General features: G+C 37.2%; 1 protein-coding gene across 3 annotated transcripts in view; it reads left to right on the top strand.

Annotated features, from left to right (window-relative positions):
• LOC137281482 (fatty acid CoA ligase Acsl3-like) overlaps nt 1–11,048 on the top strand; it is a 42,622-nt gene extending 31,574 nt beyond the window's left edge. For all 3 annotated transcript variants that reach the window (XM_067812735.1, XM_067812736.1, XM_067812737.1), the window contains 7 exons: nt 260–331; nt 436–575; nt 4,090–4,262; nt 4,393–4,467; nt 4,893–5,081; nt 5,849–6,124; nt 7,224–11,048. In XM_067812735.1, the coding sequence (XP_067668836.1) occupies nt 260–331; nt 436–575; nt 4,090–4,262; nt 4,393–4,467; nt 4,893–5,081; nt 5,849–6,124; nt 7,224–7,375 (1,077 nt within the window). In that variant the 3' untranslated portion in view covers nt 7,376–11,048. The remainder of the gene's footprint in view (nt 1–259; nt 332–435; nt 576–4,089; nt 4,263–4,392; nt 4,468–4,892; nt 5,082–5,848; nt 6,125–7,223) is intronic.
• Nucleotides 11,049–12,850: the final 1,802 nt, after the last annotated feature.

A 12,850-nucleotide genomic window follows, 5' to 3' on the forward strand; every position in this document is an offset into this window, starting at 1 on the left:
GGTGTTTACAATATTTGTGGCCTTCATCATTTAATATTGACACTGGTCACTAATTGTTATGAGGGAGGAGTGCATAAAAAGTGAAAGCCGTGTATTCAAGAAGCATGTACAAGTGCTGACAATAATTATTGATTCATAATGATACTCAAGATGTTGATCATTGAATTGTCCCATCATGACTTGTTCACTTACTAACTGTTGCCACATAGCAACAAGCAGAATATGCGCTTTGACCCTGATTATGTTTTCTGCTTTTCAGTCCAGTAAGATAAAAAAAGGCAGTAAAGGTGATGTGTCAGTACTGAAGCCTACACTGATGGCTGCAGTTCCGGTAAGTATTTACACTTTGGTATATATTCTGTCTGTGTACTGCAGAAAATGCCGTGTTTCATTCAACACAGTATCTCATAGTAACAAAACAAATGTTTTTTTCAGGTGATAATGGATAGGATCTACAAGGGTGTGTGGGACAAAGTGAATGGTGGAGGGAAGGCCGGAAAAGCACTGTTTTCATTTGCCTATGACTACAAGCTAAAACAGTTGGAGAATGGATATGATACACCGCTGCTGAACAAGTTAGTCTCTTAGCCTGTCTGTCATTGTAGCAGGATCATTGCCTTATAATGTGATCGATCATATAGCTAATGTCTTTAGGTGCTTGTTTGAAGGGAGATAATCCATTATGTCCATCAAATACAGTCATCCATATTTAGCATTGCTGAACAATGTGGTATTGCTCATGAAGAATAGAGCTGTCTGACATCCCCACAAAATTTTTATTCCTGTTAATTTTTTTTTTTTTCTGGGAGTGGGGGGTGGTGGTTTTTTTTCAAGATTTACATGTTTTTTCCATGATTCATCTAAATCAGTTCCACTCTCTATGTCCTAAGATGTGGTTAACCCCCTGGATGCCGAGTTTTTTTTCAGGCGCACATTTTCGTAAGGTTTGAAAAGTGAACGTTGTGTGACAATTGCGCTCGCGTGGTCTTGGATCTGCATACGGCCATAAAATTGCACAGAAATGTAGAATATTTAATTCCCTATCCGTTGGTATAAATATAAGTGCGGCTAGCTCAGGGGTTTCAGAAACCGACACTGCTAAAGGTTGTCCAACACTTTTGTGTGTGTTGAAAAACAGTAAATTTCTCTGTTTCTTATCGTGCACCAATAATTGCACTCTGCTACGACTTTTTTATTTGGCATCTTTACGGAAAGTGTGAGCGAAGAAAATACAGCTTGACATCTGAACGACATAAGTGTATATGAAATGGGTGTATGTGCTAATGCATAACGTCACACTCACAAAATCAAAAATGACCAACAATAAATGTCAAAAATCGATTTTCTTCTATGACGTCAAACTTTGACAGAGAGGTCATGCACGTATAAAGATAAGGGAGCATAACTCCGCTATGGTTTACATTAGGTCAATGTAACTCAGATCACATGGAGAGAATTTGCTGTGGATACAGACAGTATATTTTCGTTATGTTTTGTTCACAGTGAACCAAACTGTTCCAATACAAAGTTCCCCAATGTGAGAGGATAACTCTAGGTAGTTTCACAATTTGTAAGAAAAGATGCCAGTGTACTACCTCAAAAAGCATTTAATAGCGATTTTGATGTCCCTATCCGATACATAATTTAGTTCTTAGATTCCCATATTCTCCTGTTTGTGTAGATGTATTTTGATTAATTTTGCATCATTATTAACGGAGTAACAGCCACATTTTCAAATGTAATGAAATAACTGAAAATAATGCGACATTTTAGTTGACGTCACGGCATGTTTTGTGCATTTTGTGACGTCGGAAAAAAGACGACTCTGGTTGCTGATTAGTATATATGTAACCTTATTTCCACTCAATGTGTAAAAGATCTCGGCTTCTGTGTCAGAATTCAACACTTTTTAGCCAAAATATAAAATGAGTGGTTTTACCACTGAAATAGTGTTCTGAATATATCAACAATTACTACGTATCTTATTGTGAGCAACACGCGCACCTGTCTGGAATTAATTTAGCGTAAATGAAAATTTCACAACACCTGACTATTCAGTACAGAACTATTAGAATATGGACGTAAGGCTTGTCCAAAGTAATATAAGACACGACCTGGTTTATAAATTTTTAACAATTTCCGTATAAATATTGTTTGAGTTAGATATTCTGCCATCAGATATATTTTAATCCAATTTGAATTGACTTTATTATCGAAAAAAAATGATAATGAATCATGAAACGTTTTTGACAAACTCGCAACTGGTCAATTAATATTCATAATTGTTTTGTCTATAAAATACGTCACAAACCAATACACTGAACAAGACAATTCCTTTCAATAGTAGTATGTGTGCCCCTACATTTCATAAAATGTACAAATCATTTTCATTAATATTATCACTTTTACCTATAAGTTGGAATTAAATTGCTGTTTATTAACCTGTTCATATGAAACTGCAATATGTGTCCCAACGTATTGAATATTGCACATCATGGGAACTAAAGCACATGTTGCAGTAATGGCTACGTGTGATCTTCCAACACTTGTGTAGAGGCTTAAAATGTGGTATAGTACACTTACTGAGTCAATTTCCCATGTAAATATTATTCAAACAATCAAAAGAATAAAAATGCATACCTTATATCCACACGTGATATGGTGTTGAACATGGATACATGTAGATACTGAAATCAATTTCATGAAAAAATATCTGAACGATGCGCAAAATATACATCACAACACTAAAAGTGCAATCGGAATGGTATGGGCATTGTGTTTACTCTTGTTCAACCGACCTTCACCTCAAAACAATTGCCTAATATGTGCAACAATGTTGACGTGTGACATCACTACCGATGACCGATTTCTTTCAAAATGGCGGCTTCGCTGAGAAGGGTACACAGGATTTGCGAGGACTTTTTGCTTGATTCAGGGATCTTTTGTATATAAATGTGAGATGTAAGTAATCAGAATTATTCTGACTATCCGTATATTGTTATATGTTCTTACCATTTACATTGTAAATGACGGAAGTAGCCAGAAATGCCGATAAGTACCGTTGTCGTTCTGCATGATTTTGCGTCAGTCATGGCGTCATGCTGCACTAAAAGTTTGACAGTTTCTTATGAATTACAAAATGTTTTCATTGTATCTATTTTCAATTTGCTTTTTCTTGCTACGATACTCTTCCCCTGAATATACTAAGCGTACTGAGCCATTGTAAGCAATGATTAGACTGCTGGATGTTGGAAAATGTCCAAAAATGCTACGCAGTGTAAAATTGGAATTTTTCTTTGTTTACATTTCAGTCAAGTGCTGTCTTTCAAGCACAGCGTTCGTTTTCATACAAAGTATATTTCGTTTCATTTTGTCTAGACAGTTGGTATTGGTGACAAAGACCGTTTGTAATTTGATTCTAAGATGCTTGGGGAATTCAAAGATGCATTTGTTGCAGCTAACTATGAAGTATACATGATGTAATAAGGCGTCTCAATACCGGCCTTCTCGAAACGTGATTTTGTAAACACTATCCAATATGGCAGAAAGCGCACTTCGACGTTCATGTAAGTGTATATTCGAAAACATCCGAACCGATTCTGGGAACATCGGTGACGTTTCAGAATTGCCATTACTGGTTACATGAAAACTTGATGTCAGTGATCATTAATATGCTATTTTTGAAGTTCATTACTCCCAGTAATTATCCGATTTTCACATTTCAAAACATACTGCAAATAACGCTGTGAATCTCGATTTTGTACAGTTTGAAAAATGGCGACATGTACGATGAAGCCTTTCGTGAAAGGCGATTTTAAGCACTTTAGCTTGGTCTGAGATAATAGTGGATGGTATCAAGAAACAGGGAATTTTCCGCAGAATTCAAAACTGTGAAGTGTTTATATATGCGTGGTATATTTAGAATTTTAATGGACCTCCAAGTGAGGTATGTAGAGGAAGGACATATATGTCCCTGTGGCATCCTTAACTTCCATAATTACTTTTTCCAAACACAAGTTATAATTTTTTTTATTGTTTTACTTGAAATTGTCACTGTAGATTCTAAATTTTCCTGATGAATTGTTTCAGACTTGTCTTCAGCAAGATCTGTAGGCTGCTTGGAGGGAAGCTGCGAATGATGCTGTGCGGTGGGGCCCCCCTGTCAGATACAACTCAACGCTTCATGAACATTTGCTTCTGTTGCCCTGTTGGTCAGGGATATGGCCTCACAGAGACCTGTGGTGCAGGAACTGTCACTGAAGGTAAGGTAGAGTAGAGAGATGGGATGGATATTTCATGGAATTTGTGCCTGATGTTTGAAAAATATACTGATGATGCTGAATGCATTGTATCTAGCCAAGAGAACTCATACAGTAATAATGTGTGTTCCAGTGACAGACCTCAGCACAGGACGAGTTGGGGCCCCCTTGCAGTGTTGCGAGATCAGACTGCGTGACTGGCCTGAAGGTACACCCACATTTGTCTTAGTTTACGTTACTTCTATGGAAATGAGTAGGTAAGACTACAAACACCTTGGTTCCTGTTATCATTGATGTTGTCTTACAGTTAAACATTTGTCAACATCAACAGTTTTATCCTTTATCCTATGAACATCATGTTGTCTGCACCTTGTGTATTGTTCAGTTATAAATTTATCGATATATTCCCTATTTTCATGTATGCAGTGTATAGCCAGAGAACACTGCCTTGCCACATCAAATGTTGTTCTGGGGCAGAGGGGTACCTTAATTATTAAAACGTTTGCTCGTCAACCCAAGGAGCCGGTACTGATTTACCTCATGGGTACAATGTATGAAGCCCATTTCTAGTGTCCCTTGCTGTGAATTGCTGAAACTCACTCTCTAATGATTTTTTTTTTTTGACTTTATAAGGTAACTACACTAATGCAGACAAGCCGTGCCCTCGTGGTGAGATCTTAGTGGGTGGTGGCAATGTCACAATGGGCTACTACAAGAATGAAGAAAAGACCAAGGAAGACTTCACTGAAATTGGTGGCATAAGATACTTCTGCACTGGAGATATTGGTCAATTTGAAGCAGATGGATGTTTGAAAATCATAGGTGACTATTCAAGTTTTCTTATTGTGCCATGCTTATCTGGATTAGGGACCCTGTAATTGGGAATGATGTGAAGTGAAGAGAGAACACAATATGCAGATTCTGTTGTATGGAAGTCATAATTTGTAGGTCCAATTCTTGAAAGATTAAGAAATAATTGAATTATAGGACAACTTCTTCATTATTGTAATAATTGTACCTACATTTTAATGATTTCAAACATGCAGTAAAATTGTTTCTTGACAGTATTCAGAGTTTATAAATAGCATTACACCGAAGAAATCGTTAACAATAACCAGATGTAGCTACAAGTTATTGCTTTTTGTCTTATTTATTTCATTATGCATTGACCTTGTAGTTCTTTAATTTTACTACTGGGGTGATGAGGTACCCTAGTGGTTGTTGGTTTGTCATGCTGAAGGCATGGGTACGATTCCCATGTGGGTGCAATATGTGAAGCCCATTTCTGAGGGCCCATCAAGATAATACTGGAATATGGCTAAAAGCACCGCAAAATCATACACACCCACTTACTCCTTAATTTAGCTGTACCAGCTTTTTTCTTTGCTTAAACATAAGCCTGTTTTATGGTTCTACAGACTAAAGATGAATTCTTTACCTTATTGTCCGATTCAACATTGACTCAATATCAACTTCATAAATCTGGACTCTCCTTTTAAAAACTAATAACATGTTTCCCTATGCATTTCGGATGCCACTGTATATTATAACTCACTCCCTCATATCACCATCAATGTTATGTTCCCCAGATCGTAAGAAGGACCTTGTTAAGCTCCAGGCTGGAGAGTATGTGTCCCTGTCCAAGGTGGAGACTGCAGTGAAAATGTCCTCCCTGGTCGACCAGGTCTGCGTGTGTGCCGACAGTCTGTACAACTACACAGTGGCACTTGTTGTCCCCAACCAAAACAACCTGACCAAGCTGGCCCAAGAACTAGGCATTAATGAGATGGAGTTCAGCCAACTGTGTCAAAACTCTAACCTGGTCAAAGAGGTCCACAAGAGGCTGAGTGCTTTGTCGGCTAAATGTTAGTATATCTTAATGCTGGGTTTTTCAGGATGGGTAGTTTGTGTTGTGTATTTCAAGCAATAATATTCTGAAATACTTGTACAAGTAAAATGAGGTTCAGAAGATATTTTTACTTGACACTGTGAAAAGGCATTACTCAGTAAACTGAATCCTATTACGGACAAAGAAAGTGAAAATGATTTTTCTTCTGACAGTTACAGACCTGTGAATGCCATGGTCATGCTGAATGAAAATCTCAGATTTATTCCCAAACTTCCTAGTACAGTGTGTAAAAACTGTTTCTCTTGTACCCTTCCTGGATTTTGCAACATACACGTGAAGCCGTATTCTCTTAAAGAAGCAGTATTTACATGGTGTTGCCATTATCAAAGAGCTGCTTTGCATGTTATTCATGAATTGAAATACAGTATCCACTGCATACTACGAGAGAGGACTGAAATGAGGGTTGTGTGATTTGACCTTTTGTGTCAGAGGCTAATGTGTCGTTTATGCTATCAGCCTCTGTCACATACATTCCAGACTTTTCCAGACCTTAACTATTGCTGACTGTTGAGTATCATATCAACTCACTCTGATTCTTTTTGGGAGCATGAGAGTGTGAATGATTTGTTGTGAATGAGTGGTCGGAACATGACCACTTTGTGCATGTTTCTTATCTCCTTGGTGTGATGGTGATGATGAGTGCGGTGGCTTCAGATAAGTGCTTTCTTAAAACTGATCATCTTCTAAAAGATTTTCTTTTAAATTGGGACAATGACACATCATGTCCTATTAGATGTGATAATTTGAAGAAATACTGACATCACACAAATTTGATGTCAGAATTTGGAACTTACAAGACTACTGAAAAAGGGAGTATATAAATGTTTTAGGGGAATTTCAGATGAGTAAATAGTACAACTTTGTGAATAACAACTTTTCTTGTGTGATGTTTTGACGTAGATTCTTATCAAAAAGTAATAACAGTGAAACATCTACATCAAATATCGCTTCTCTATAATATATACCAGAAGTTCTTATCCATAAAGTTGTATTCTTCAAGAACCAGATATATACTTTTGTGATACACTCTAATCTTTTCCATTGTTTCCCCACAGCTAAGCTGGAGAAGTTTGAGATCCCACAAAGAATCAAATTATGCCCCGAGGCCTGGACACCAGAGACTGGCCTGGTGACAGATGCCTTCAAACTGAAGCGGAGAAACATTGAATCACATTTCAAGGCTGACATTCGCTCCATGTACAGTTGACATTGAAACCTACATAAAGTGTGTTGTGTAGCAGGAGCTTTGACCACAGAAGCGCCAAGTCACATGGGATAAATTCACGATTCAAGGTTTAAAACTAGTTATACAAAGTGTGAGTTACATATCCTATAGCATTGATTGGCTCTGATGGTTGTTACTAATACTCCTTACATCATCAACCAATTGATAAATGTGTTAATCAGAATAATAACTACCACCCTTTTTAGCCTAGTTTATAAAGTATTGTCTTTTAAGATATTTTCTGCTCAAGTTCATGTTCCTAATTTTATTCCCTCCATCCCTTTGCTAAGACTCTTTGTTGTTAAGTTTAAGAAATTTAAGTATGAAGTGTTGCCCTATAGTTGAAGCATTCCATGTGTTTAGTAGTAGCTGGTAGTAGACAGCTTCTGAACTACCTTGATGTAACCAGCAGTGATATTGCCAATGATACACCGTGAACTTAATGTTGCTGTGTTGCAGTCAGGATGTGGCTTGAAGTGATATAAGATCAGTTTACTAGCTGTAGTGTGCCCCTCGGTGATAGATTTTGTCCCATTGTGTCCAGGTCCATCTACACAGAATCCCCTTGGGGATTTCAATCTTACAAATGGTAATTGGAAAATTGCATGTCATTGTATCTCTGCTTCTGTTCATGATGTTAACCAGGTTTTCCTTGGCTCACTTGCAAAATTAAACAATAGTAGCTTCAATCTGTTGTAGGCATTTGCAATCAAAATTCACAATCATGATTGTAACTCTTACCACTCTTGCACAAACTCATCTCATTCTACAATTGTCATCTTAAGTTACAATCATGGTCTTCTTTGAGAAATTGGAATATTGACAAGTTCAAGAAATAGACAAGAGCATGTATTGATGAAACCCTGTTCAAAGGATTTGTACTAAACAACCATATGTTTCTTAAATTTTGGGGAGGGAGGGAGGGTGGAGATAGGGGGTAGCCTTATGGTTAATGTGTACCCTTAACATGCCAAGAATGAGGGTTTGATTCCTCGCTTGTGTACCACATGTGAAGCCCTTTCCTGGTTTCCCCGCAGAGATTTTGCCGGAATACTGTTATATTTTGGGGCGAAAAACCATTCCGACTCACTTCTTACATGATGCTACCTATAATGAGGCTCAAGGTAATATAATCTCAACTGATTGTGATAAATTGCATTTGTAGAACAACTAGTCATTTATTGAATAAGTTCTGTCATTTCAAATCCATTGTAACTTTTTGTATTAGAAGGTAAATATTTCAAGTCACTTGACATTGAGAGAATTTGCTTTTGTTTTGGAGAGAAATTTCTTCTAACCTTAAATTTGAAGTAGGACCAAGTGATATACGAGAAAATGTTCCATGTATTGAACATACAGTGTCTTAAGTAATTCATGTACTTAATCCAAACCATTCTGTTCGTACATGGACCAGTGACATAGTGGGAGGTCAGCTTTTGCTCATATCATATTTAATTTACTCGTACATACATACCACATTTATTTACCTTGTTTTTTTATCATGAATTTATCTTAATTATCTTTCAACTGGTGTCACAAGCTGTGTAATCAGTTTCCGATTATCACTGTTTCTCAATGATCCAGTCACAAGAAGATCTGATATTTATGGCACATCATATCCCATCAGTACACAGAGAAACGTATACCCAATTATTTAACATTTCTGTTTGTCATTGTTCATTGTTACAGTGATTATCATTCTTGTTAAAGTTTAATAATTGTAAAGAATAGGTCAGATTATTTTTTATTTTTCAGTTACATGGTTTGAATGATTTTACACTTTATGTTACTGTATCTACTTCACTTATATCAAGTCAAATAATTTTGCACTATTATTTCATTAATGAAATGGGGTATTCTGTCATATGAATGGACAGTTTCAGAGTAATTTTAGTTAGATGTTGAATTTCCATGTTAGCTATTACTTTTGAATTATTGTTATGGAATTGCCACCACAATATTTGGGATTTATTCGTGATATTGACACCAAGGTGGTGATGATTGTGGTGTATGGTTAAATGTTATTGTGAGAGCTAACACAAAGACAGATATTTTGCTGTTGAAACAGTATAGAGCACTGCATGGTTGTCCCTAGGATCCGGTTAAATTAAGTTTTATTTTAGATGTCATACTCAACATCCTCTGCTATCAACATACTTGTTATTGATGTGTGTTAAATGTGTGCTAATTATATGTGCAATGTGATTGTAGTTAGCTGAGTGACAAGATGAAATCAACGAATGATTGCAGTGAAACTGACAAGATGAATATCTGAGTGACAGGTGCTTGTATTCAGCATGGCTTGCTTGGTGAGCACTGTGTATATCATACCGCTTACTGCATAGGGTTTTGAAGTGAAGGCATGGTTTTATGTTGTAATAGAGACTTCAAGAAATGCTAAATGAATGGTTGTGTTGTAGTTGTGTCAGTTGTTCGAATCATCAATACTGGTACTATTCATGTTTACTTAAACACTTTCCTTACCAGCACAAGGAACCAGGGCCCTACTTCTGCATCATGAATGATGTTCTGTGTTTTAAAAATGAACAGGACTCAATTTATGAGATGTTAATCTACTTGGATAAGATGCTGCTTAAGATAAAAACCAAGATACACCAGCCAAATTCCAGTTGCACTGCTTTATGCATGAAAGATATATGCTATTGAATTCATTAAATGTTTTAGACTAATCAGGGGTTGAAAACCCAATCAACCGATGCCCGGGACAAGTCAATTTCCATTTCATTCAATCAAATAATGGCATTTCAATTGTCTGCGGCCTACTAAATAATTTCCGCTTATGGTGTTGAACTGCAAATAAATTTGGATTTCATTTCATATCTACTCATTATGTAGCTATTAAATTTCACATTATTAACAAAGTAGTGTTACTTTTCTTTGAAATTTATCACTTTATAGTTCAGAAAACATTAGCATCAAACTTTGTGTCATAAAATCAGGGCAAGTGGAAAATAAGTCAGGACAAGTTACTTTCTTGAAGGTCACTTGCTCTGTGGCTTTTTTAAAAAAAATGAAGCATTGCTCATATTTAGGTTGCACTTTGTACTAATGGGTTGCACACATGCAAGTAACAGCGCACCAAGTCCAGCCTTGATGAATAATGTGATACATAACCATGTGGCAACTTGACCTGAGAGTTAAGAGTGTGATTGTTTGTGGTTATATATGCACAGCACTGACAGCCGTACTAGTTTACAATTTATGCTTTTTGTACATTTCAGTCAGATGATTGTCTGTTTCTCCTGATCATGGCAATAATATTGACTTGCTGCACTGAAGGTAGCAAACTAATAATTTCTTATTTCTCTGTAGTGTGTTTGTTTTCATGACTGGTGATTGCCCCAATGTAATCCTGACGAACCTCTTTAAAAGAAAAAAACTAGGTTGACTAAAGTTTGATGAGTTCATTACTTCTAATTATGGTTTAATTAATTGATAAAGGATGTGTTCCAGATGAGTTAGAAATGTTCTTGTTAGACAAGTGTATAAGCAGCATTGTGTATTTGATAGCATCATTAAACCTTTCATCCATCTAGGCTGATGATGAGTATATTCCATAGTAACAATACAGCTTATCTTCATTCTAGATTCCATTCACTGTATCTTGAGTATCAATAAAGTGCTGTCATTCAAAGATCACATTTTTGTTTGTCTCCCCTTAGATTGTTTATGGATATTTCAGAAGGTAGGGTGGGGTTTAGCATGGTACTTGGGAATATTTTGCTCATATGACAAAGTACATAGGCGAATGCTGGGCTGCTTTTACAAGCCCAGAGCTGCTTTTATAGTGCTGGCTCACTGAGATACCCTGATCCAGACATAAATATCCCGGTCAGACACATAACACTGACTCCAAGCTGACCAGACCTTGTTGGACTAATTTATGGTGAGTGCCAGGCCAGGACCAACAAGTATCATGTTTTAACCTCTTTTGGCTCTCGGATGCGCTAAACCTCCCATTACATTTCAAAATGCCACTAACATTGTTTAGCATATATGAAAATAGAATTGATGCAAGGCAATCTATCCAAGGAGCCTTCTTTCGGACAAGTCAAGAACCTTTCAGGTTTGCCATTCTTTGAATGTATCAGCTGTCTGGTCGGAGTATTTATACATATTTCTCATAGTCCCAGATAACATCAGCTTCAAGTCCCATACAGAAAGTAACCTCCTCATATAAAGTGTAAAGAGAGTGTTACTGCAAATGACAACAAAATAATAAGATAACCATTCATTTGATCAGTGTCTCGACAAATTCAGACACACCCCAATCATCAGAGATAGAATGTGACGCTCTTTGCAAGTGATGGGGGTATTATCTACATGAAAATAAATTATAAATTCTAATCTCAGTATGTTCTATGGCAAAGAAGTCTGGTCGACTGCCTGCAATGACAGTGCTGCAAAACGCCTGTTACAACAGGTGCAACAAATCGTATGTTGAGGATATTAAACGACCTTCCCTGTAACACCAATTTTGTTAAACGTGTTAATGGGTATAGGAGAAAATACGACTCCGAGGTTTTGGTAGACAATGTATAACCGGAGGGGGGATTTCCCGACCCCGATGATTTTAGTGTCCACCAACGCCGAGGAGAACTGTTTTCTCTAATGTACATACCAACGAAGGATGTACTTTGTAGATGATCACTTAGTGAAGCTACATAACAATAACAGAAGCGCAAGTAAAACCCATTTAATGACAGTAACTATATAAATAGATAATTCAAACCCACAACCACCGCCCTCCATCTTTCCAGTTAAAGTTATCCAGACGTGACGAAATATGTGAATGGCGAGTGCGGAGCAAATAGTTACCATGCACCGCCGACTTTTTTCAATGATAAGTACGAAAACACTACATATTGATCCATATCATCCTAGTTACGCGTATTAAAACAACTTCATTGGAATCTGAGTAGAAAACACAAAAACGTGAATGTCAATGATGTTAGTTAGTATCGTCACCATGACTACGAAACAAATCTGATTCTCACAATTTTCAAATAATGATTTGTGTTTCCATGAACCACCATTCGCAACCACCGTTGGAACAGATAACACCTGCTAGCCACCTCTTCCCCAAATTCTCAGCATCAGAATCCTCTCACATTCCTCGTCGAGTGCCCACATCATTTCCTGCAGATTTTGAACCGGAGGATCTCCAGCTCGAACATGTCGTCGATGATAGTCCTATTTTTCAAAGATGTTCGATGGTGTACCTAAACCAGATGACAATGACAATGACAATACTCCGGAGCTCTATGCGACTAAGATCATGTTCCTATAGCGTGGTTTTGCGAATGGCCGACGGCTGCTCGAGAACGGCGAGGTCCAGATTTGTCCTCGATGACTATCAAACATTTTGCGAGGGGATGGTTATCAAAATGTGTCAGGCCTGCTACCCTGTGCTTCCTGTCGATAACGTTGACCTTT

The sequence above is a fragment of the Haliotis asinina genome, chromosome 4 (genome assembly GCF_037392515.1).
Source record: "Haliotis asinina isolate JCU_RB_2024 chromosome 4, JCU_Hal_asi_v2, whole genome shotgun sequence".
NCBI classification, from domain to species: domain Eukaryota; kingdom Metazoa; phylum Mollusca; class Gastropoda; order Lepetellida; family Haliotidae; genus Haliotis; species Haliotis asinina.